The sequence below is a fragment of the Drosophila novamexicana genome, unplaced genomic scaffold, assembly GCF_003285875.2.
Source record: "Drosophila novamexicana strain 15010-1031.04,08,12 unplaced genomic scaffold, DnovRS2.1 tig00000009-arrow-pilon, whole genome shotgun sequence".
NCBI classification, from domain to species: Eukaryota; Metazoa; Arthropoda; class Insecta; order Diptera; family Drosophilidae; genus Drosophila; species Drosophila novamexicana.
In genome coordinates this window covers 3565646-3591804 of record NW_020824766.1, presented here as the reverse complement: position 1 = coordinate 3591804, position 26159 = coordinate 3565646, and the positions used below count along the sequence as shown (strand labels likewise).

At 39.6% G+C, this 26159-nt stretch overlaps 2 protein-coding genes across 2 annotated transcripts; one reads left to right on the top strand and one right to left on the bottom strand.

The window, feature by feature from the left end:
* Nucleotides 1-827: 827 nt before the first annotated feature.
* Nucleotides 828-24615, top strand: LOC115768994 (MOB kinase activator-like 2; the record flags this gene model as incomplete). Its single annotated transcript, XM_030713706.1, has 5 exons — nt 828-1876; nt 19700-19860; nt 23467-23563; nt 23629-24566; nt 24605-24615. Coding segments are annotated over exons 1-5 (2076 nt in total), but the record flags the coding sequence as incomplete, so codon positions are not given.
* On the bottom strand, nt 14762-16399 carry LOC115767300 (angiopoietin-related protein 7-like). The gene is made up of 3 exons (XM_030711539.1): nt 16117-16399; nt 15103-16049; nt 14762-15027 (listed from the first exon to the last, which is right to left on the bottom strand). Exons 1-3 carry the CDS (start codon nt 16195-16197, stop codon nt 14895-14897), a joined length of 1161 nt encoding a protein of 386 aa, XP_030567399.1. The 5' UTR covers nt 16198-16399; the 3' UTR covers nt 14762-14894.
* Nucleotides 24616-26159: the final 1544 nt, after the last annotated feature.

The window sequence follows — 26159 nt, the reverse complement described above, 5'->3', positions numbered from 1 at the left end:
ATATATAATATATATGTATGTATATTTACTTATTTACATACTCAACCTACGCACACACACACACGCACAGCGAGAGAGAGAGAGAGAGAGAGAGAGAGAGAGAGAGAGAGAGAGAGCACTGTTAAGTGAAGAAAAAACTCACGCCATCGCTTATTTATGTACACACACACACACACACACGCACACACACATTAAACAACAAAAAAGTTCATATATGAAAAAAAAACGCTTTATAAATAATATATGTAAAAACGCATAAACTAAATAATAAATATAAAGCATCGTCCAATGTGTCCAACGTTGCACAGTGGTTCACAACTGCAAGAAAAAGCAACGAAAACAAATGTTTAACTTATGTGGCAACTGTTTCTATTTTGAAATTTCTTTTACAATTTATCAATTAAATTTATTTAATTTAAAGCATTTTCAATTATGAATCAAATATATTTATGTGTAATATAAATATGTATATGCAATATATATGTATATATATATATTTATATGTAATATACTATGGCATAATTGAACTTACTTTAATTAAGATTGTAATAATATTGTTTGCTTTAAGTTTTCTCTAAAAATATAAGATCATAATTCGAAGAGGTACAAATTTCTCACAACTCGTACCACTGTGCAATGGGCGTGCTTTTCTGAAATTTGCAAACGCGCCGACCAAAAGTAAATCGCGATAGAAGTTTTGTTGTTTTTACCTAATTTCGGAATGAAGAAAAACGCAAAAAGAAAAACGCAAATCAAGTTGAAAGTGAACGCGGCAAAAATCGAAAAACTTCATTTTGATTTTATTTTGCAGAAGAAAGTTCAACTCAAGATATTCAAAGTGAAAGAAATTAAAGATTTGAGCAAAATATAAAACTGTGTAAAATATGTAAAACATAAACAACAACAACAACAACAACAACAGCAACCAACCACAGGCGCAAAGCTAAACGATCAAAAACAAAGCAAAACAACAAACAACAAAAAATAAGCAAAAGTGACTGTGAATAATGTTGAGAGCGCCCACACAGCACATTGTGGAACTGGGTTTCGGTACAGCGACAGCAGCAGCAGCGGCCGCCACAAACGAAAAGCAACAACAGCGCAAAAGTTTACTGCAAAAGCTCAAGCAGCAGCAGCAAAAGCTACACAAGCCATTGTCAGCGGCAGCGACGTCAGCGGAAGAGAAGACGGAGACAAATCAAAAGAGAGCAGCGCGAGCAGCAGCTGATTATTATTTTAAGCAGCAGCAGCAGCAGCAAAGCGAAAAGTGTTTGTTATTGCTGGCAACAACAATTACAACAACAGCGGAGCAGCAGCCGCAGAAGAAGAAGAAGGAGCACACTAGCTATAGCTTTGCAGCTGCGCTGCGGCGCAACAAGAAGCCAAAAACAACAACAAGCACAACGGCAGCGGCAGCAGCAGCGACAGACGACGACAGCAGCAGCAATCAAAGCTGTCGCAGCATTAATAGTAATAACAAAAACAACAACAGTTTGTCTAATAGTTGCATTAACAACCATAACAACAACACTCATTATAAAAACAGTAAAAACTGCAGCGGCAGCGGCAGCAACAGAAGCAGCAGCAGCAGCAACAACAACTACATAAGTAATTACAATTTCAAAACAAGTGAGCAACAAGCGTGGAAAACAGTAACAGCAACAACAGCAGCAGCTGCACAACAACAGCTGCTCATTAACAGCAGCAATCGACGCAAAAGCAGCAACAATAACATACATAGCAGCAGCAGCAACAACAACAGCAACATGTCACCCACATCGCAGGCACCAACACGAACATCTCTGTTCGATTCCTGTCATCGCAAGATCCGTCTTATTGGCGGCGGTCCAGTTGCCTTCTTGGGCGGCTTGGTGGCGTAAGTTGTTAACATTTTTCCATTTGCTACTTTATTACATGCAACTCTTTAGATATGGTTAAACATCTTTTCGCCTCTGAAAATTAACAGCTAACCGTGGGATTATTGGCAACAGTGTCTATAAATCCATACACGTCCAATTAGACCTATGTAATGATATATTTTAACAACAAGCATTTAATAATTCTTATTGGGATACATGCCTGTTGAATTGATCTGCTTGAATATGTTATTCAGATGTTATCAACATTCTTCCATGCTCTGTACGATAATGTTGAGGCTCTGCTAACTTTAAGTGCTCTAAAAAATCTAGTTAGACGACACAAAAGTGATTAGAATGGAAATACAACAAACTTAATGTGGCCAAAGGTCAAACGAAACAGAAACCCAGACTTTTAAGAAAGATAAATAACATTTGTGTCTTATTTACTCAGTTTTATGACTTTTAATTACTATCATTTCTCAGGCGGCTTTTGTTTTTTGTTTAAAGGTAACCACTAAAAGCTCTTTGTAGTGCAAATTCAAGGCTTCCGAGACAATTAAAATATCTAAAAAACAAAAAAAAAAAAAAAGAGTTAAATGAGACACAAAAACGCAAATAGGCCTGAAAAGCGTTTATTTGAAGGTCACCAAAGCGTGTATTGTTAACACAGCACTGTTACGGCACTGTTAATGTGCCTTCCTTTAACAGTGCGCTGTTAGCAAATGTATCTTTTGTGCTGTTTGTTCGCTTGCATTAACGGATTTGGAAAGCTTCCGCGTTTGCTCAATTTGGTATTAGGGCCAGCACCAAAATAAGCGTTGGCAAACAAATTTAATAAGTAGTTAGTTTCTTTGTTGTTTTTTTTAGAATGCAAAGTTAAATGAACTCAACGCGCGCTCAAGATGAATATGAAGATGAACCCCCAACAAAGCGTTGACTCTGTCAACACGAAAGTGCGCTGAACTGATAATTAGTTAGAAATGTAAATATTGACTGAAGTGAGCGCGCATAAAATACGTAACACGCACACAGGCGCAAGGAACGTGAAGAAGAAGAGGAGAAGTGAGCGAAGGAGGCACGTTGTCAACTGCCGCTCTCTCCCTCTCTCACTCTACACACACGCACGCACGGAGAACAAACTTTGCCTAACGGGGAATTAAGTAAAGTTTTGTTGTGGTCGCCTTAATGCATGCAGCTAGCTCTCTCGCTCACGCATATTGATTGGCTGCGCGCGTTTAAGTATGTGCGTGTGTGTGTTGGAAAACAATGACTATATGTATGTGTGAGGAGCAGAAGAACAGGCAAGAAGAAGCAGCGTAAGCACGTAACAAGTCATTTGTTAGTGCAAGAGGAAGAGCGAGCAGCAGCAATAGAAACTGATGATGATAAACCTGTCAATGGCAGAAGACAAAATTTGCATAATAATGTCTTCAAGAAGTCGAAAAATTGTTGAATAAAAAATGATGTAAACAAAAAAAGAAACGAAATGAAGAAGCAGACAAAAAAAAAACGCCTAAAAATATGACTGCATGAATAAGAAATCGACATAAATGAGTAATATTGTGTCTTGCCAGTTGCCAGTCATTCAAACGACTCATTGTGTGCATTTTGTTGCTAACTGTACATTGTGGGTAAGGGGAAGGGGGGCTTGCGGGTGCTGTGGCTAATTGAATGCCGCCAAGCGACAAACTCTGAAGTTTTTTTTTGTGGCTCTTTAGCATTGAGATTTGAACAATTCGCAAATTGAAAGTCCAAATAGATTTTATGAAATCCATGTTAAAATTTGTGTTAGGCACACATCAAATTGAAGGCTGCTGACCCAATTCAGTGTTGTTAAATGCTTTTATATAGCTGTTTGTTAACAGTGGAAAAGCATTTGGATACATTCGATTTAATATTCCTGCAAAAACTAATAAGACTTAGAAAAACCCTCTGGCAGGCCACACGTTTACTTAAAGAAAACCTTTTTTTTATTCGTTTGCAATTTTCATGCACTGCGATAATTTACTTTAGCTTAGGTAGAAAGTTTGTAAGCCCTTAAAAAAGTGCTCCATACTTGCATTATTTAAGTTAACAGCTGACCCCAATTTCGCTTAGTCTCCTGCCAATAAACTGGACATACATTTTTTATGCGCTTACTTGCACTTTTTCAGGTGTTTCAGTGTGTGTGTGTGTGTGTGTGTGTGTGTGTGTGTGTGTGTGTGATTTACTCTCGAGTTTATCCGTGTCTCTCGTTATTTATCAGCTCTTGGTCAGGGCAAGGCTACTTTCTTTGTTGGCAAAATGATTACATTTCCTGCTGCAGTTTATAACACTGTATATGTGATCAGTGTTGTGTAATTGACTGTTAACTGGGAACGTTTTTATATTTTGGAGCTTAAATCTTAAGTAAAGCATGCTCAGACTTAGTTTTTCACTTTTTCGAAACCATCCTAAACCTCTTAAAATTACCTAATATTTCGGAATTGAATTCAATTAGGTACATATCATTTTTGGGCGCATAAGATTCCAAACGATTGGTCAAAACACACAAAAGCTATTTAAGAAAACATTTTATGTAAATTTAATTGTAATTTGTGGAGTTATTTTGGACAAATTGACTGAAAATTTGCGGGACTCAATGTAAAAATACTTCAATATAAACAGTGTAATACATTTTTTCAGTTATATTCTAGATCTTTAATTCTTGTCGCTTGCCAGCTTAACTTCCCCTTAAAAAGTTGCCCAACACTGGCAGTGGCAAATGTTAAATGTACAACACTGAAAGCTTGCGCTTATCTCAGGTGGCCATTGACCTCGAGAGTCTTAAGCGCCAACAGCTGCTCTGAACTGAACTGAACTGAACTGAACTTGAGCTCATATCTAGCAGAGATACCGATCCCGATCCCCATGCCCAAACACCTGTTGCTCCAATTGGCTTCAGACGGCGTTCATTGACATTCTGTGGGCCACTTAATGACTTCCCAAGATGGTCAGATGGTCACAGCTGTTGTGTGCCAAAGAGACAAAGGCTTTCAGATAATGCTAAAATTAGTCGAGTCAGAAGGCGTATCAAAGTTTTTCCTCCTCCTCCTCCTCCTCCTCCTCATCATCATCATCGCCAGCTTCTTCTTGTTCACTTTTTGCTGCAACTGTTGCCAGCTCCAGATTAAGCCCCAAGACATGAGCAAGATCAACGATGTAGAACGTTAATACCGGATGCCACAAGCAGCAGGAACTACACAGTCTGCAGAAATGCCATAGATCGCGCAAATGTCTTGGCTGTTGTCTCAGGCTGTTGCCAAGGCCTGCTTGTAGAGTATCTTAAAGATACTTTTTGAATTCTTTTTTGAAAAGTTTCTATTTCTTATGGTTTTATATTTAAACTTATTCTAATATGAAAATGAATTCACAATTTCAATTGTCTCTCTCTCCCTCTCTCCCTCTATCTCTCTCGTTCTCTTCTCATTTAACACAAGATATGCTTCTTAGTGCAACGCTTTATATGTATCTGAGACTTAAATTCAATTTAGTTTTGGTTTTTCTCTGCGAATCGGATTTTATTCAAATGTCGTTTGTCTCTTCTATTAACGGTAATTATGCATAAACAATTGTCATAAAAACAACTGGATAAATCCCACCCCCCACCCCTCTCTCTGGGGTCACACTGGCAACGGTAGTCGGGCCAAAAAGCGTTAGTTGCTCTTGTTCTTGAGCGTAATTATTTGTCCATTAGCTCTTCGGGCAGCTGTTACAAATTTGGAACACGACTCCGCCGGGGTCTGCCCCCAATGGCAAAGCGCCAGAGGTCAACGAAAATTTCTATTTCCAAGAATCAAGCTATGGAGAAGAAGAAGAAGAAAAAAAACGATGCCAAAAATGACAATGAATTCCAATTTGAACTTGTGCTTGACCAGACTTTAAAATTGCATGTAACTGTATTTGGAGGGAAATACAATTCTAGCTGTATATCTAAATAAATTATACTTTTGCAGGTTCTTCTTAGCTATTTTCGATTAAACTTAACTTGACATACCCACCCCAATGGAACTAAGGTGTTCTTTGGTGCGACTCTTCGCTGTAACACAGCCTTATGTTACACTTTGCTGTGCGCTGTTAAAGTTAACAGTTACAGATTCCAGCTTAACTGTAATGTAATCAATTGGAGTATGTCAGTTGCGTACCAATGTTACATTTAACAGTATGTCAGTGCTCTGTTGTTAACATACATATCCGTTAATTTCGCTACAACTAGAGTTCAGTTGCGGGTGAAACTCATTAATGTTAGCATCTGTGGCACTGACAAAACATTAAAAAAAAAAGTCAGTACATGAAAAACCGACAATAATTTGTTGTAGTTTATATAAATTGCTGTTGCTGACCTAAACAGACACAAACACAATCATCTTCACTGTTTTATTTTCAATTTCACCCACATGCAAAAAAGATGCAACAAGAAAAACGAAAACAACAGTAAAAACAAAAAAATAAAAAAAACGACGCTCATAAAACTTCACCTTGAAGCTGAATGGCGCTTGCATGAGCCATCAGGTTCCGGCTGCGGCTCATTTACTCGCTACGCTTTTGCTTTTGTTTTCCCCTTCCCACCTCCCTCCATTTCTACCTCTCTAACGCTCTATCACTACCTTTTTTCTTGCTGTCTGCGCTGCTTCACGCCTTTTTTAATCCATTTAACCACATGTTATCGCCCATCAACAGCAACAACAACAACAACAACAACAACATCATCTGCTGTCTATCTACATAACATAACTGTCTAGATGCACGCCGCCGTCTCTCTTTTTAAATACTTTCCATTATTATTATTATAATTTTGTTGATTTTTACCTTCATCAACGCGACATTAACGTCGCCGCTCTCTGCATGACTCACAACTCATTACAAGCACACACACACGCGCGCTCACTCACTCACACACACACGTACGAAAGCTGCTGTCATCACGGGGCGCTCGCGCCTTCCCTCCCACTGTGATGCGTTTGGCTCTCCCATTTGGGCGTTCTCACAACGGGTGATTCTTGTTGTTGTTGTTTCTTTACTTTAGTATGCTAGCTGAGTGCTGCGGTCAAAACGGTACTTTGCAATTTATGGCTGGTTTTGTCTTTGTCTCTCAGTGGCGGCGGCAACAACAACAACAACAACAGTGGGGCAAACTGCAAAAGCAACAACACGAATAGGAAATTGCGCACTTTTGGCAGCAGCTGATTCATATCGCAGCTTTTGGCCATTTACCATTTACCCATTTACCATTGAAACGCCATCCGCATCCGCAACTGGCTAAGCGACAGTGGCTCAACATCGCCCAAAACTTAATTAATCTTTGTATTCTCTTTAAACGTGAATACATATGTATACGAAAAATGTGTGTGTATGTATATATGTATATGTGTTTGTTTCTTTGCGCTTGATTAACGCGTAATTTTCTATTGTTAATTGTGACACACTTATTTCTGGGATAGACCCCCCTCCCCCACCCTTTCCCTCCTGTGGCGTAAATGGAGCGTGGCTTTGATAGATTAACGGTTTGCCATGAGCTTTTGCTGCTTGGACTCTGCACATATAGTTTTTGTCGCAGTCTCTGTCCGCTCCCCTACCCCTACCCCATGCGACCGTTAATCATCAACAACAGCAACAACAACAGCGACAACAACAACATGCACATCCATATGCAAAATCAATAAAAAGCGTATGAACAACATCCCAATTCAGGCGATTTACTAATCGTGTGTACACACTGTATCTGCACATATGGCATCCGATAACAATTGCCGAAAGCTCAATGGAGCTTTTACTTGATTAGATCAGCAATCATTTTTTATTCTAAATGGAACTTTTTTATAGCGAACATCTTTATACACTAAATGAATCACTAACGAATCATTTAGCGCTTGTTCTGATTCTATTTTTCCTTCTGGCATTTTTATTAATTTATGACAGCATTTTTGACACCTTCATTTAAGAAGGCAACAATTTGTCTGGGCAAAGGGGGTAAACGGTGGGCGGGGCAACAGCTAATTGAAATTGTTGAAGCAAAATGAATATTAATTGTTTTAAATAATTTTGAACTTGGCAAAGGCAAAGGTACAATACACTCACAAGCACTAGCATATGGACAGCACACACACACACAAACACACGCACACACGTGCGCGGTAAACAGAAAATGTTGCTTTTGATTTTGATTTTTTTTCTTTTTGCTGACAGCGCTGCTGGCGTCAGCGCCGCGATGCTGTTGGCGTCAGCGCAGCTGTTTTATTGTCGCACGCTTACAGACATAACGTAAGTTCTGCTTCTTCTTCTTCTTCTGGCATTACGCTCGCCTGTCTGCCGCAGTCATCATCGACAGCAGAATGAGCAGCAGCAGCTACCGGCGCAGGTTTTTGGGACATTTGTGTGCGTCATTCGGCTGCAGATGACAGCGGGCCGACGCAACAATAACAGCGCAACGTTTTATGTAATTTGTGTGCTGCTGTCGTGGTTTACATTTGCGCAATCCAATTGGAAAGCACACTCTACCGTTACAGATTTCATTCAATGTGCAATGAGCGCCAAACATCTGAGCGCGCCCACAGCTGATTTGACTCACACTGTCACACACACACACGCACACATGCACTCTCGCTCTCACTCATTCACTCTCTCGCTCTTTAAAAGCAGACTCTCTGTTCTAACACACACACACATACGCACAAAAAACAAAGCGGACTGCGCTATGGCTAAGGTGCGCGGTCGCGTCAGCCAGTCTTCTGATTCTGCTGCTGCCGACGGTGAAGCGCGCGCGCACGCAAACAACAAAACAGAGTAGCGAAAAAAAAAGCTCACACAAAATTAAAGAAATAAAAGGCCAAAAACATAATAATCAACATATCGTACATAATAGACACAACGATCGCTTCCTCTTCCTACTCCATTTAACGGTGCGCGCATACACAAATTCTGTGTGCGTGTGTGTGTGTGTGTGAGTGTGGGTAAATGTGCGAAAAACAAATCAAAATAAATGAGACCCAATTGAACGCGTTGCTGTGAACTTTTGAGTTTTCAGCACCCGCCTGCCCACAAGCGTCATCACACATCACACATCGAATCAGACTAAAGCACGTAAACAACAATAACAACAACAACAACAACAGCAAAGCCGAATACAAGCCCCAAAACAAGTTGACCAAGTGACAAACATCAACGTGAAGTGGTCTTGAAAAACGCGTTCGACGCGTCATCGCAACCGGACCGGGGACCGATCGGTCGAGCAAGTCGAGCCGCCCACTCCCCTTGCATTGCTTGTAACCTTCAAAAAATATAGACATTTGACATACGTTACATTTACGTTTACGTATACATTTACGTTTACGTTTACATTTACGCTGTGCCCCTGACCCACACCCCCGCAATTGAAGCCAAAGCGTCGGCACATAGAATTCTGTTCTCTTTCCGCTCTTGCAAAATAGTTACAGTTATGTTTTCTAGAGATGCGTGTGCATATGTGCGCGCGCGTGTGTGTGTGTGTGGCTGTGTTTGTATGCAATGCTTCACGTGATCGCAATTGCATTGGGCACACTTGAAGAAACGTAGCGTTAATCGTGAATGATTCGATAGTTTTGAATGAGTCATGAGTGATGCGCGATTTTGGTAATGATTTGAAGTGAAATTTAAACAAGAGTATGTTATGCATTGGGTAAATTTTAAATATTTTGCATTCTATTTAAGTTTATTTTCATTTAATTTACGTGGCCTCAAGCAGTTTCTTTCATACAATCTGGATTTGTTTGCTGTGTTTGTGCATACTATGCTATTCCATTTATAGAATAATTGTAGTATCAGCACTTGCAATCTAAAGATTACTTCAAGAGTATTCCAAGTGCTTGAAGCTTCCATTAATTTATAATCTTTTCAAATGCAATAGTTTATGCTCTTCCCATTCCATTTTCCGACTTTCGACCGTTGGGCGATTGACTCACAAATTGACATCGTTTAAGGGGGCCGGCGATCTTCGTACTCGACAATCGTTGTCATTAATTAAGAGTGCAATCGTTCGATTTGCTCGAATGATAATTTATACGCATACGCGAAAATCGGCTTTTGTGCCCGTCGTTTTGTTTTCGACTCATTTGCGAATTGCAAATTGAGTTTATTCAATTATTCGTGTCAATAGTTGCGTTGAATGAAACTGAACCTAAAACTGAACAAATCATTACAATCGAGAAAGTCATTGTCAAAAGTGACGTCATTCGTGATCAGCTGACCTAAAGTTGCTGCCAGTTAGTATTAGCTATTGTCGCCTCATTTTGGTGGGAATCACGTAAACCGGTTGCAACTTGTAAGCTGTGAAATATCATTTGATTCCTATATAGAGACTGAACTCTGATTGTTGAGTTAGTAATAGTTGATGTTCGCCGGACCCTTGAGTTCTTTATCATTTGTAATGCGATATGCCCCATCAAGTTATTTCATTTTTAGCCATATTGCTTTGAATGGAATGGAATATATCAATGGGTCTTTTATGCTCTGCCATTATTCTGTCACGTTTTCATGACTGTGACTCAATTGCTTTTATCGGGGTCGTCGTTTCGTTTCTTTTTTTTTTTTTTTTTTTTTGTTGCTTACGTTTACTTCAAGTGTGGCACCACAAGCACCACAAAACACTCGCTTGGTGAACTCAAGCCGTGAGCCCACATTTCTGTTGTCTCCAGCTGTATTACATCATCAGTTCGATCAAATTCAAAAAAATATGAAAAGGAAAAGGCTTTGGAAGAGGGAACAGCTTGCATTTACATAAATATGCAAGCATGAGCATATCCGGGAAATCGATAAATATCGATTTTACAGTCGAGCACTTCCGACTAGAGCACTCTAGATTGTTTTCTTTAAGGTTTGGTTCATGGTTCAAAAAGTGAATTCCTTAATTTATCATATTCTTATTTTGTACTTCTTTTATTACTACCAAATTTTCGTGCTTCATAATTGTTATTATCGTAGGTGCAAGTATTTATCCGGGAAATCGATAAATTTCGATAACTATCGATTTTGATATTGATTATATGCAATCAGGTACTCATGTGGAAGATATAGTTTAGTAATATTTCAATTTTATATATATCTATCACCTTTGACAACCCAAGTTGTAAAAATACCTCATTTTTACAGTTAGACCCTTGTGCTTAAGTATGTGCACACTTTTGCAGGCAATATTCAATTCCTGAAAATTTCCTGATGATCCGACCATAAACAGCGAAGTTAACAAAGAACGGCATTCGCTGTGTTTAGGGTATCTGCTAGTCGTGCTGCTGCTTTTATTCAATTTCCCACTATTTGTCCCCCTATTTTAGAAGTGTGCCAGCCTAGGATTGTGCATATGTATGGAAGAGTTGTTTTAAAGAGCTTGGCCTGGTTCTATCTTATCGGGCAATGAGTTTCTTATACTGTTTACTATTTAGTTGAAAGCCCCTACCTCCCCCCCTTCCGCGCTGCCACTCCCCCTGTCAGCTAGAGTTGATTTTGTGGAGCTTTAATGGCCATTAACTTATCAGGCGAGGCAGCTATTACTGCAATATCTCGTATCTACTGTTGTTGTTGTTGTTGTTGTTGTTGTTGTTGCCATTTCAACACCTTGTGGGCCACTTTTACACATGCGTCGCAATTGCTTTCAACATTGTCAACACACACACACACACACACACACACACACACACACACACACACACACACACACACTCAGTTGTTGATAGTAGTTCACGTGCAACAACAACAAGAGAAGGAACCTTATTGTCTCGATTGTTGTTGCTTTGTTACTAGCTGGTTGTATTTATCATTGTCTCTGATATTTGGTAATACTGTTACTCTGATATATCTTCTTGTTTTTTTCGACATCGTAATTGCATTTCCATTTGCGCCTGAACCGAGCGCCGTTGTAATCTATAAACATATTTTGCCCGCCACAATTTGATTTCATCATCGCAAATCAGCAAAAAAAAGAAAAAAACCATAAACAAATTTGTTAAATCGCATAAAAATAATAATCTAAGCCCAACAGCAGCTACAACTGATGATGATTTTCCGACTGTTATCAATTCAAATAAATTGCCATATGTTGGCCATAAATTGTCTAACATTGCGATGGGGCTTACCTGGCACAGATATGGTAATTGGGGCATTTGTATGTGATCGCTTTTAGAGTTGCAAAAGTAGAGCATTTTATATATATGTATTTGATCCTGTTACCTGTTCAAAAAGCTCGCACTAAATAGATCTCTAAATTCCAAATAACAAAATATTAATTGCAAGCCCTACAAAAATTTGTCGCAAGGCGAGATCAAATATAGTAAAGAGGCAATTGTTGGGGCCAAATATGTCCATACTTCGTAGCTGGACTGCTTTTTAATGAATACCCTTGAAAATGTTTCGGAAGGCTATATTGGTTTTGTGCAAATGTATGTAACAGGCAGAAGGAATCATCTTTGACGCCCTTAGGTATATAAATTCTTGATCAGCAGCCATAGTCGAGTCGATTTGTGATCAAGTCGATCTCAGCACCTATAAGAGCAGTGGCTCGAAGTATTGGAACGTAGATGCTCTTAGTGGCCACACAGTAAGAGTTTGTTTCCAACAATCGAAAACTTGTTCCATTTTTAAGCAATCGATAAAAATCGATATCGAAAACTTGTTGCTTTGAGCAAATCTCTTGGGTTTTAAAGCCAAGCGTGACATGTAGCTTCTAGAATGGTATATACAAATACTTGATCTTTCATTTTACGGCTATTGCGGAGTATACCCAAGTCGGGCACTTCCGATTCGACTACTCTAGATTGTTTACAGCTAGTTTCCTTTAAGTGAATTAAAGTAAATCCCTTTACTCTTCTATATACTTCAATTCCATGCATATCGATAATTGCGAATTTTCTTTATTCTTATTTCTAACAAATTATCGTATTTTCATATTTGTTATTATCGTAGGTGCAACCATTTGTCTAGCTATCTATGTGGCAACAGGCTTCGGTCTGCTTTTTAAATTGATGGATCAATCGTATATTGAAATAATTTTCAGTAAACAGTGCACGTGGGGGGGGGGGGGGGGGGGGGGGGGTAAGGTGAGGTGGGGAACCAAATGCACTTATCGAATGACTGGCAAGAAAGGATGGTGGGGTGGGGTGGGGTGGTTTGGAGGCAGAAGCGACATGTGGGCTCAGGGTCATGTCGGGCTACGTATTTCGAATTCTGTTGGCCTGAGGGGGGGGGGGGGGGGAGAGGTAGCTACCTCCAGCTAATGGAGGTGGCATAGCCAACCGGAGGTGTGTGAGCAAATGCATATGGCCATATGGTAACAGAAAAAACAAAAAGTGTTGCCACATGTCCAATGAATATTGAATTGTAGGACAGACTCTTGAGTTTCAGAATTTCCGATTCGATGCGGTTCGCTTCGAGAAATCGCTAATTTTGTGCGCCCCAAAGTTCGCTTTATCATGTCGGGGCTCTGTTGGCGTTAGTTAGTCGGCTTTTGGCGGCCTATCCGGAAATAATGGGTTCAAAATTGTGTTTATTTATCGCTAGTTTTTATGCACCTTTCGGCATTTGGTGCGACGTTCGCGTGTTTCGCGTGTTTCGGTTCGCTTTCGGCTTTTGCGACTTTTAGTCTCTGGCGATTGCGACATCGAAATGCGACATAAAAGCCTAACGTGCCAATTTATTTGCGGACTGCTCTGCCCCAACGATTCGAGGTCTCTATAAATTAAATAAAATTTATGAAAGTTCTTTCTTGTGTTTTATATTAAGGTATACACCTTTTTCTATCGGCTTCTGATAAGCCCTGCTATAAGAACAATCGATAGATTAGTGCAAACAATTTATAAATCCTGACCGAAGTGCATTTCATTTAATTAATAATATACTTTTAACTATTTGCAAGTGATTTACTTAATGTAAACCATAAAATGTCTTGCGATCAATTCGATTTCATCATGCTTAAAAATACCTTCGTTCTTCTTAATAGGTCAGGGAACTGTGATAAGAATATAATATCCAGAACAAAACATGTTCACGATGACTTTTGTGATAATAAGCCATAACAACTCTCTATTGAAAATAAAAAAACAGGCGTGACACATTTTTGGTTTGAGTTTGTGAAAATTTAAGAATATCATAATGATATCAAGAAGAAGACTGCACTAGTCGGAAATGCCCGACTAGAATATGCCCTGGACTCTTATTCCACCAAATGGGATTACTAAAAAGTGTCAAGTTTAGTGAAAGATATGTTCTATTATGAAATCGATTTTAATCGACTGGACTATCGATGATCGGAAATTAGGTAATACTATCTACATTCAAAATTCCAAGTCTCTTGCTCTTCTAGGCTCTGAGATCGACGCGGACATTACTATAAATCGAATCTGTTTTTGATGCTGATCAGGAATATATATATATATATACTTTATGAGCTTGGAGATGCTTCCATCTGCCTGTTACGTACATTTGCACAAATGCATTATGCCCTCTTTACACATTTTCAATAAGTGCAGGGTATTAAAGAAAAGGTTTAAAGTTCTTATCTTAAAATGATGGAAGAAAAACTTCTCCTTTGTTTGAATGACTGATTAACTAACTGACTGATTGACTGACTGACTGACTGACTGACCGGCTGACTGACTGACTGTCTGACCGACTGACTGACAGACTGACTGATTGACTGATTGACTGATTGACTGACTGACTGACTGACTAGAAAGCTAAAAGTTTCACTGTAGTTACCTTATGTGATGATAGTGCACGCTAATACGGGGTTTTGGAAAATTTCACCCACATGTGTGGAAAAGCCGCGAAAAACGTTTGTATGAAACATTTGTGTTTACCATTCGATCGGCCTCAAACTCGCTTTCAAAGATCTTTGTGAGAGTTTATTTGACACGTTCTTGGGTCTAATTAACGAAAGTTTAATCTTCAGCTTAAAGATTCTCGCCGTGGGCGGAAGCCATTGATTCCATCACTTGGTTCTTTATTCGATGCACCTAAAACTTATTTTTTAATATAAATCAATGCTATACTTATTTAGTTTTTATTTTCTTTCCCATTGCTTTTGGGGCGTATAAGCATTTTGACTGTCTTCAAGAAGAAGAAAAAATCCCAAAATATGGCATCAGTGTGGAGCACCTTTTGATCATAGTATTTGCCATTTAAATTGCTAAAAAAAAAAAAGAAAACAATATAAAAATTAATTGCATTTAAATTTTTTTCACAAAGCTGTGGCGATCAATACCTGTGTGCACAAAAATCGTACCACCAGCCACCTCCAAATTTGTTTTCGCTTGCGCAGTTGCCAGAATTATAATTGTCATTGTCACGATCGAATGTGGTGAATTTTTGATTTTTGTGATATTGCAGGCGATCAGCTGTTGCATTACCCACAGATTTACCCAAGGTGATCAAAGTGTATTGGTCCTTCTCGCCAGAAATGGCAAATTGATCGTATTTTCTGTATCTGATGTCTCCATCAAATCCTACCATATATATGTAGAGCTCATGAGGCTGGGCACGCATCAAGCGATGAATCCTCTCCAGGCCGAGGAAGAAGTCACCGTCAAAGGAACCAAAGCCTTCACGGTATGTGGTCCAATTCCTGTAGAAATCCTCCTTGCCGTTGATTCGCTGCTGGATAACCGTCCAGCCAGGACCTGCTGTCGCACTGTCATAAAGTACATCGAAAGGAGCTTCTTGATCCCGAGTAATCTTATGAATACCCGGAGCATCAGCAAATTCGGTGCATTCACCGTAAACGGGCTTCTCTTCGCAGCTTTTACGCTTCTTTTCACAATTGTTGATTTCCTTTTTGTGTTCGGATATTTGTTGGGCCTGTTGATCAATTGACTTCTTTTGTTTCTTCAGCTGCTCTTCATAGTCCTGGACTTTCAAGGAATTGGAAATAAGTTTACCAATTTCCTCTTTTATTGACAAAACGTTGCTTGTTAGCTCTTTGATACTCTGCTTGTAGAATTCGTTCTGAGCTCTCAGTTCCTCGATGACCTGTTTATTATTTTGGTTAAGTTCCTCCTGCAGTTGCTTGATTTCTCTGTCTTTGGTTTCAACCTTGTTGTTATTGTTTTCAATTTCCTCCTTTATCTGATGAATATACTTTAATAAAGGTCTCACAGCCTTATAGGTGTGCTCTCCACATTGTTCCTCTGCTATTCTGGTTGCCACACAAGACTAATAAAAAGCAGTATGAATTATATTCTGCAGTGCACACAAACATTGATAAATAATCTGTTTTTACCTCATTTTCGTTAGCCTCTGCTTCAGCTACGATCAGCATTAGGCTTATAAAGATAATATATATAATTATAAGACATTTCATTTTGATAGCACTTTGATTTTGGAACTGCGAAATGCGAATCTCAACTGCACTCAGCCCCAGAACGGACGTAAATAGACTGAAGTACGGCAATAATTCGGAAGCTTGTGTGTTCAATATTTTGCCGATTTTAAGCGATTATTAGTAGATCGGGAACTCAACATAAATAAACAAAGGGCATGCATCAGGCCTTATTTGACCTTTATTGAACTGTTGATAGATTGCAAATAGGAAAGTTCATTTGCTTTTGCTGCTTCTCGTTATAAGATCATTATACCCTGAACCCATAAAAAATGGGTATAAGGGTATATTGTATTTGTGCGAAATCCAAATGTATGTAACAGGCAGAAGGAAGCTTCTCCGACCCCATAAAGTATATATATTCTTGATCAGCATCAACAGCTGAGTCGATCTAGCCATGTCTGTCTGTCTGTCCGTCCGTCCGTCCGTCCGTATGTATGAACGCAAGGATCTCAGAACCTATAAGAGCTAGAGACTTGAAATTTTAGATGTACGTGTTCCCAGTGCCTGCGCAGATCGAGTTTGTTTCCGATAACCGATAACTTATTCCGTTTCCAAGCAATCGATAAAAACGATATCGATATCCTGTTTTTTGGGCAATTTTGGTAAATAATAAGAGCTAGATGTTGGAAGAAGAGGTCTCTGGGTATCCCCTAGTCGGGAGCTCCCGACTAGAACCTCTTGTTTAATTCTATATTTATATCGTCAATAGAAAATCAATATTTTTAGCTTACATTTTTTCTTAAATTTTAATGCATTGTTTTAAATTATATTTTTACTTAATGGTCATCATTTCATAATTTCTAAAGGATTCTTGTGAGTTATTGATAAGTAATTATTTATGCTTTACAAATTCGATTATTCGACTACAATCGATATGACTTGTGTATCGATAGTTATGCAAACCCAATCACAATCGATAATTGACATTTGATATTTAGATTAAAGATAATCTCTTCTTCCTGCTCCGATATCGTAGCCTTAATTTGAGCAAAGTGTTTTTATTGTGACTCACCCCTTGCAACGCCTTGGCTGCCCCGCCCCCCTTCGAGAGGTGCATTCAAATTAAGATTCGACCTTTTAAGCTCCTCTGACACGCAATTTGTTGGCTGCAAATTGAAATTGGAAATTGAAAATTGAAAATTGGAATGTCGTGTGAGGGCTGCGCTACTCGGGTGGAGCTTTCGAGGGTGCGCTTTGGCAATGATATTATCAGAGTGCGACCTTGTTCATGAATATTTTATTTATTTATTTACTTATTTGTTCATTTTGTTTTGCCCCGTTTGCCCCGTTTGGCCGCTTTGTTTTTCTTGCTATTGAAAATTGACAATGGGGTCGCCTGTGCGCCAATTGTGGGTGAGCAGCAGGCACAATTTTCATTATCACCCCAGCACAGACAATGGAGTGGGCCTCTGAACGGAGGCGGCGATTGTCGAGTCACCTGTTTACGTTTGCCCGAGCAAATAATAATGCTCCCCACACCCAAATAGACAGACAGTATATGAACCCTAGAGCTGGGCTCTTATCGCGTCTATTTGGTCAATACGCTTCGTTGAATCGTTGGCTCTGAAATCATATGTGGGCTTATTTGTTTTATGCTCAAAGATCGCGACTCGGGGCGGTAATTATTCAAATGGAGCAGATGGAGCAGCTCTGGAGCCACGCACTTTATGAGTTTTGTAACAACAACAAATGCAAATGAATTGAAAACTTTTGTTTTGTTGTTGATTTTAGCAGCTTGATAAGGGCTTCACTTTAGACTAGGTTCTACGCTGGATTGTGCGGGCTTAGAAAGCGTTACCCGGTTCGCTTTGGATGTGTTATCTCAAAAATACTATTAAAACTCAAGGCAAGAGCACATTTTAGTAAGCTACTTTAGGTATGATTATGATGTATTACATAATTACATATCTAACGCTGATTAAGGTGGAGAATAGTATTTTGTTCTCTAAATTGACTTGATAATGCCGAGTCTTTAGTGTTTATTCCCTTTTCATGATACTCTGTATTTTGTTATTATTCATAGTAAAAGATTTAAAGATTTTCTTTAGCTTTTACTTCTTCCAAGGTATGAAGGTTTCTTGAAGAAACATTTTGAATACATTTTTTCTATGCCCATTCGCTCTCTCCAGCCTTTAATTGCTTTGAGAGAGAGCATTAGATTCATAAACGCTTCTCTTCGCACATATAAAATGCTCTGTTTTAAACATAAAAGTAACTAGAATTAAATACTTTTAATATTTCAGCTTCTTCTTCTCATATTTGGCTCAGAGAGCGAGAGTGAGAGTGAGAGAGAGAGAGAGAGAGCATGTATTTCATTTCCCTTTGTATTGCATTCGTAAACGTTTTGAAAGAAGCGTTCAATTTGTTAAGTTTTAATTATTAGAAATATTTTTAAACTTTTTGAAATTTAGGAAGTTTTTGTACATTATCTTAGAGCAAAACATGTTGAATATTGACTGAGCTTTTGTGCTGCGACCTTTTAGTAATTCCAAGTTAGAAACGAGCATATCGCATATACCAAAATATTTTGCAGCCCTAAAGCCTGAAAATGCCAGTTGAGCTTTTGACGGCGCGCGATTTCTGTGTGCGATCCGCAGAGAGCGCGGCCGAGAGCCGAGAGAGGGGGACGGAGAGTCAGAGAAAGAGAGCGGAGCGCTATCAAGAACTCGCTATATATATATATATTAAGTATCTATATATATATATATATATAAATATATATATGCATGTGTATAACCCCAGCCAGGGACAGACGGGGTTTCAGTGGCATTGTGTCGACGTGAACGGTTAGTGTCGGTCGATTGTCGCTTGGACTTGGACTTTTTTGTTGGGCACTGCTCAGGGCTACCGTTGGCCGATAAGAAGGTGTGCGTGTGTGCGTGTGTACGTGTGTGCGTGGGTGTGCGGGTGTGCGGGGCGGGGTCTGGTGCGGTTACGGTCGCGGTCTCGGTTTTATAAGCAAACGTTTTGTACGCAGACAGAAACCAAGACCTAAGAAGAGCAACAACAAAAATGACCAAAGCTATGTGAATAATACCAAAAAATGAAAGAAACGCCAAACAGCAAGGTGCTACCAACAACAACAACAACAACAACAACAAGTTTAACAATATTAACAGCAACAACAACGACAACAACAACAGCCCTAAAATTAGAGTCCATATCAGAGCCCTATATAGTTAGCAAATGCGAAAAGTCGAGCACATATAACGCCACATCCAGCGCATCAAATCCCTCGTCCCTTGTGATTAAATGTCTGTTGCGAACGGCGCGATTTATGTGGCAAGTGACAACGATACCCTCTAAAATTGGTGACACCATAGGCACCCTGTATCGCTATGCGCAGGATTCGGTTGACACATTTCTATGCGTAGCTGGGTGAGAACTCGATCAATAGGCCTTATTACCACATCTATTAGTATCTATCTAATAACTAATCGATGTAACTAATTGCTTGTTCTACTCCATCTTCTAATTGCAGCAAAGCGCGTCGCAAGGAGCGCGATGGCGATCAAAACTCAACAGATACCAAATTGTATTTGGAGGAGAGCGTCCTGGAACGCAAACTACCTGAAGCTGATCTCAAAGCCCTTGTCGATCTTCCAGCTGGCTTGGACTACAATGAATGGCTAGCCTCACACAGTAAGTACAGTACAAAATTGAATAGCTCTGCTCATCGTATACCCTGTTATTTATGTGAATCGCCAAATGTGGGGCAGTCTCTACAAGTCGACAAATTATTGGACAAGGCGAAGCCGTATCGGTTTTTTCTGAGGAACTTTAAAAGTTAGAGACCCACAATTTGGGATGTAGACTCGAGTCTAGCACAGATGTTGTTCGTGTATATCCAACTTATAATAACCCTCTCCAGTTTTCTTCGAATCGTTAAGCAAGAAGTTCAAAATCTCTCTCATTTCCAAAAGGAACGAAAGCGATAACTTGAAAAGTTAAACAAGTTCGATGTGTACCTCCCCTCATATATCATTTATAGATAAAGTATATCAACTTCCTTTTTTTATGCTTTGTCTAGAGTACAGGGTATATACTAGTCGAACACTCTTCGTTGGAATACACCTACTTGCTTTTTGATTATACTTCTCACGTGATATGCGTGTTTTGATTTATTCGAATTGTTTTCGCATTCATCTATGAATTGTTATTACACTTTTTGTTTTGTTGCTGTTGTTGCGCTTATTAATGATCGGGAATTTGATAGACCAGCCGCTATTTGGGCCTCGTGACTTATAGGCCACACGGCGAGTATCTCGTTGCTCTACAGGCTGATTCAGCTAACTGGGCTAAGTACGTGCCGATTGGCAATTAGCAGGAGGAAGCTGGAGTGTGCCTCTATAATATTATGGATTTGCAATTCCCATAGAATAGCAAAAATAAACAGCTTATTAAAGAGAGATCTGAAGATCTCAAGCAGAGAAAACGTAGTAAACCATGCATACAGTTAAATGTTCTTGCTCTGAGATATACGTCCCAAGTTTAATATTTCTAGGTCTTATAAGACTTCGAGATATGGTCCAAAAACAGGTAAATGCGGCTAGCTGTCAATTATTTCATATAAGGTCGAGCTCTACGTGAACCTACGTTTAGAATTTCAAGTGCCTACCTCCTAAAGTATTTGAGATCTTTGCGACTATATATCCAGACAGGGCTAAATGGAGTCGGCCTAGCTTAAAGTATTTAATTAAGCGTATTCTACTATAATCAAGTTTAGATTGGCATAGGTCAGACGCCAAATAACATGAATACACATGAATAGCTAGCGTCATAATATTACTTTTCGTTGGAATAGATTATCGAGGGCTATAAACCGCGACAAATTTGAACCTTGTTCTTGAGTTGAGAGACTCGAATTATATAACGCATTCAAGACCTACCTTACGTTAGAGTATATAATCGGGGTCCGGATCGAGACGTTTCTGCCTCGTTATAACATACGGAGAGTTTCTTTTCGTCTGTGCTCCTTGCTTGTTTCGTTGCTTCGTGCTTGTAATTCTCAACAAGTTAAGGAACCGCAATGCATTGGCCTGTTCTAGAGTCGAGCAAAGGGTTTAAATTTCATTACTTTCTGCTTTTCAAAACTTTTGCAAAAGCCTTGTGAATTGTAAACTAGGAAATAAGAACTTATTGGCTTTTCGGATCAATTGTAAAAGGAAAACCCTTTATCTAAATCTAGGCTAAGTTCCTTTGGCTCGTGAAAGGAAAACCCTTAATCTGAAACTAGGCGAAGTTCCTTTGGCATATAATTAAAACATACAAAATACAGTCGCCCCTTAATCTGACCTAGTTCTAATTAATACGCCGGATTGGCAACAGCTACTTTTTGCAGCTGCAGTTAGTTAGTTAGTTAGTCCCTCGGCAGGGTTTCAATATTTTAATTTGGATACTGTCTGACATCATTCCACGATTATCTACATCATCATCAGAATCATCATCGTTGTCTTTGTCTTTATTATCTTTCGATTTCGTGTTGTTCTCTGGGCAATTAGTCGTCGGATATTACATCATCTTGTGTTAATCTCTTGAATAATGATAGGTACGCAAATAGAAATTAACGCGCCTTCTCTGTGCCTTGCAGCCTTTTAAAATGGCTTGTAAATAATTGGCAGTGTTTCAGCAAATTGTAATGTAGCCCCGCCCCCGCTCCCTCTCCCCCACTCCGCTCGTCTGCTCGGCTTTTCTGCATCTTTTATCTGCACAGATATTGAATTTTCCTAATAATCAACTGCAAAGGCCACCAGCTGTGGGCGGGTCGTGAGGTCGCGCGATAAAAGCCACAAGATGACTTCAGATACTTGCATATATTTATGTATGTGTGTGTATCTGTGTGTGTGTGTGTGTATATACCTCACCCCGTTATCCATTAAAAATGATTTCATTTGCCTTGACTTCCCGTCGTCGCCGGATCTCTTTGTACAGCGCATAATGCAATTTCGCCTGACGTAATATAATTTTTGCCCCTCCCCCTCCCCCCACTCCGCGTGTCGACCGTCGTTTGCCCTTTTACTTTATCTGAGGCACACTTGTGCCAATATTGCGTTAACATTGACCTTATAAACGACACGACAATGCGTCTCACACCAGATAACACTTTGACGAGCTGTCCGAGCAGCTGTTTCAATGCCACTTTTTCAACACTTTTCCAAGCAGATCAGTCACTGCTATAAGACGAAGAAAAGAGAGAGGGAGAGAGGGCGGCCGGAGAAGTGTACAAGATGAATGTAAACTCTGATTTGTGATTAGGCACGGCTTAACAATACGATTGAGGCAGGCTATTTAATATCTCTCTACATGGACTATTTGTGAATTATATTGTGAAACAATTAATTTTCTGTGCGGCTTAGTTTTATTCGTCGTCATTAGGTCCTTTAGGCTTTAATAATATTCCAGTTCTTTCATGTAGATATTTTAAATGTGCAGCTTATAGTTTAACAGCATGATTGTATTTCCTTGGGGGAAAAAGTAGATGGACTTTTCTGCAAACTAATTTTTAAAGACCTAAATAAATAGTTCTTAAGAAATGTGATTTGTTGATTTTGACGGATTTAACAGCTAGGTGGAAAATAAGTGAAATGAATATCCTATCGAATATAAGATGGCTGTAAACTAATTGTTAAAGACATTGACTTTTAACATTTAGTTTGCAAATAGGTGAAATAAAGATAAATGTGATGTATTAGAGGTGTTTCACTGATTTTGACTGAATTTTAACATATAGGCGGAAAATAGGAGGAATATATATTAATTTGTAACTAAAATAGTTATAAAAATTTATTTAGAAATATGTATAAAAATTCTTAAGAGATTTGTTTCACTATATTCTATTTCACAATAGGTGAAAAAAAGGTGAATTTGATGGAAAACGGCTGTAAAAACATCTAGGTGGAAATTAGGTGAACTAAAGATAAACTTAAATACTGTTAACTAGTATGTAAACTTGTTTTTAGAGCTCATAAGAGACGTGTTTACGTATTAAGACTAATTTTTAACGTTAAGGTGGAAAATAGGTGAAATCGGGATGAATTTGAAAAGAAGATAGCTATAAGCATATTTTTAGAGAGGCGTGTTCCACTGATTTTGACAGAACTTTAAAATCTAGATGGAAAATAGGTGAAATAGAGATCACTTTGCTTAGAATATGTTAGGCTCAGGCAAAGCCGAGTAACATCATCTTGTATCTTCTCTTTCAACTCATTAATACCCTTACTTATGGCATATTCGAATATTATCTTACAGCTCTGGCTCTCTTCGAGCACGTGAATTTGGTCTACGGAACTATTAGTGAATTTTGTACACAATCCGGTTGCGCAGACATGACCGGACCGGGCAACAGGTGAGCATAAATCGACATAAATCCAACAGATGAGAATATGTTAAATTAAAACGTGGCATTTACAGAACGTACTTATGGTTCGATGAGAAGGGCAAGAAGACGCGGGTCGCGGCACCGCAATACATCGACTATGTGATGACCTTTACGCAGAAAACGGTCAGCGACGAATCGATATTTCCAACCAAATACGCGAACGAGTTTCCCGGCTCGTTCGAGTCAATCGCCCGGAAGATTTTACGCTTGCAATTTCATGTGATAGCGCATCTGTATGCGGCGCATTTCAGAGAAATCGCGCTGCTCGGCTTGCACACCCATTTAAACTTGACTTTCATGCACCTCACGGCCCTGCATCGCCGCTTCAATCTGATCGACGAGAAGGAGACGGACGTGCTGCGCGATCTGGAGGTGGCGCTCCGTCTAACCGACGACAACAGCGTCTGCGGCCACGACTCGCTAGCCGAATCCGGCTCAACCTCCGTCTCCGCAACCGCAACCGCTTCGGTCTCTGCCGCCAACTGTGAGCAGCAGCAGCAGCACCAGCAGCAGCACAGCAACAGCAACAGCAATTCCTCCGGCGAGGCGCTGCATGTCAATTCACAAAGCATCTGCGGCACATCAGCTGCGTCGCCGGCGTCGTCTCTCATTGATGGCGATGCTGCCGCGCCGCCCATCTGCACGCAGCCGGAGGCGGGCGCGGCCGGCAAGCCGCCCGGCACCGGCGGCCTGTTGGGTGGCATTTTGGGTGATTTAACCAGCGGCGAATTTGGTGATACAACGCGCTACTGCACCTCGGCAGTTCCTCCTCATGCTGCTGGCACAGATGCTGCTGCCGCTGCCGGCGCCAACACGTTGCCACCGAATGGGGCAACAAATGGCGCAATACATTTAAATTTTAGCAACAATAACAGCAACAATCACAATTTGAATCACTTGAACCATCATCACCATCATCACACCCATCACCATCACCATCATCATCCGCACACCCATCTGCACCACCTGCAGCAGCAGGCGGCAGCGGGGGCGGGGGCGGGTGCGGGGGTTGGGGCGTCGCCCACAACGCAGCACAGTGGCCTCATACAGTGCAATGCAGCGGGCGCATCAGCATCTGCGGGGGGCGGCGGTGGCAACAGCAACAGCAACACAACAGCAACAACATAGTGTGACAGCAGCAACAGCAGCAGCAGCAGCAGCAGCAGCAACAACAAAAACAAACAAACAAACAAAAAACATTAGAAATACTAGAATTACGCAAAAATGTTATTTAATGTTATTACTTCTATGATCCTAAAGTTGAAAATATTGTAAAAATAAAACAAACAAAAAACAAAAAAAACATGAACAATTGTAAAACACAATTATCGATAATCGATAGTCGATAGTCGATTGCAGTTCGACAGTTGCGTAGTTCCATAGTGCACACACACACACACACACAGAAGCACACACACACACGCGCGTTCATTCTAGGAGTTGATATGTATAGAAAGAGAGCTGCAAGCTTAGACCTAGAGAGCGACAGAGAGAGAGAGATGAGAGCGATTGCGAGTGCGAGTGCGAGAGAGCGGTTGGTCTCCTGCTACATGCTTAATAAGCTTTATATGTAACAGCCACAAGCACCACGCCCCACGCCCTGAGAAGCCCAGAATCACAGAAATGACAGTTAAAAGGCATAGCCTAAAGGCAAATACAGGCAAATTAGTTCATAAAACGAACAAAACAACAAGTTGATAAACTATAGTTATAATAAAAAACAAAACAAAACAAAATTGTAAAAATGTTAAGAGAACACATAAGAGAAAGAAATCGCACGCAAATTAATTGACGCACGGTCACACTGTTAGCTTTAACAATCTCACCCAACTGTCAAGTCCTTCAACCTAATTGTGTATTACTTAATTTGTATTTAGCTCTGTTTCCTGTGCATACGAAATCGTAAGAGTATTAATTGCAAGGCAGATTTCTTAGAGTTATCTTAGAGTAAAACATGTTAATATACCTCAATAAATATTTAAATGTGCATAGCCCTAAAAACACACACATATTTAAACTTATATTCAACTATGAATTTCGTTTCCTTTCGTAATCTTAATAGAATATTTGACCTTCAGCTTGAATAGTCGAAATCTAAAATGCCACGCTTGTAGTTCCTTTCCTACTTGTAATAAATACTTATTATTGTTATCATAAGACGAACGATTTACTTTAGTGTTCATGCACATTTAAATCATTTTATGATGAAGTACTTTAAGCAAATTTTTGGCGCTGATAGCACATGTTCCATTCATTCTTTTTTTAGCTCTTATCTCAACTTTTTGCTTTGGTTCCTTTCCTGTTTCCCAGAACCACTAAAATTTGTAAAATCTTCGCTTAGCTTTGGCTATATAAGCAACATTTTGCGAATTCTTTAACGGCAACTGATGAGCACCTGAACTTGTAGAGTATTCCTAGAGTATATCTATATCTAATTGTCGCAAATCTTCAAAAAACACACACACACTCTTAACTCGTATTTCTCTTCTACTTCGAATAGGCATGCACCAGATATTTCACGTCTCATGTAACCCGCGCGCACAGAGAATGTTGCACCAGATTT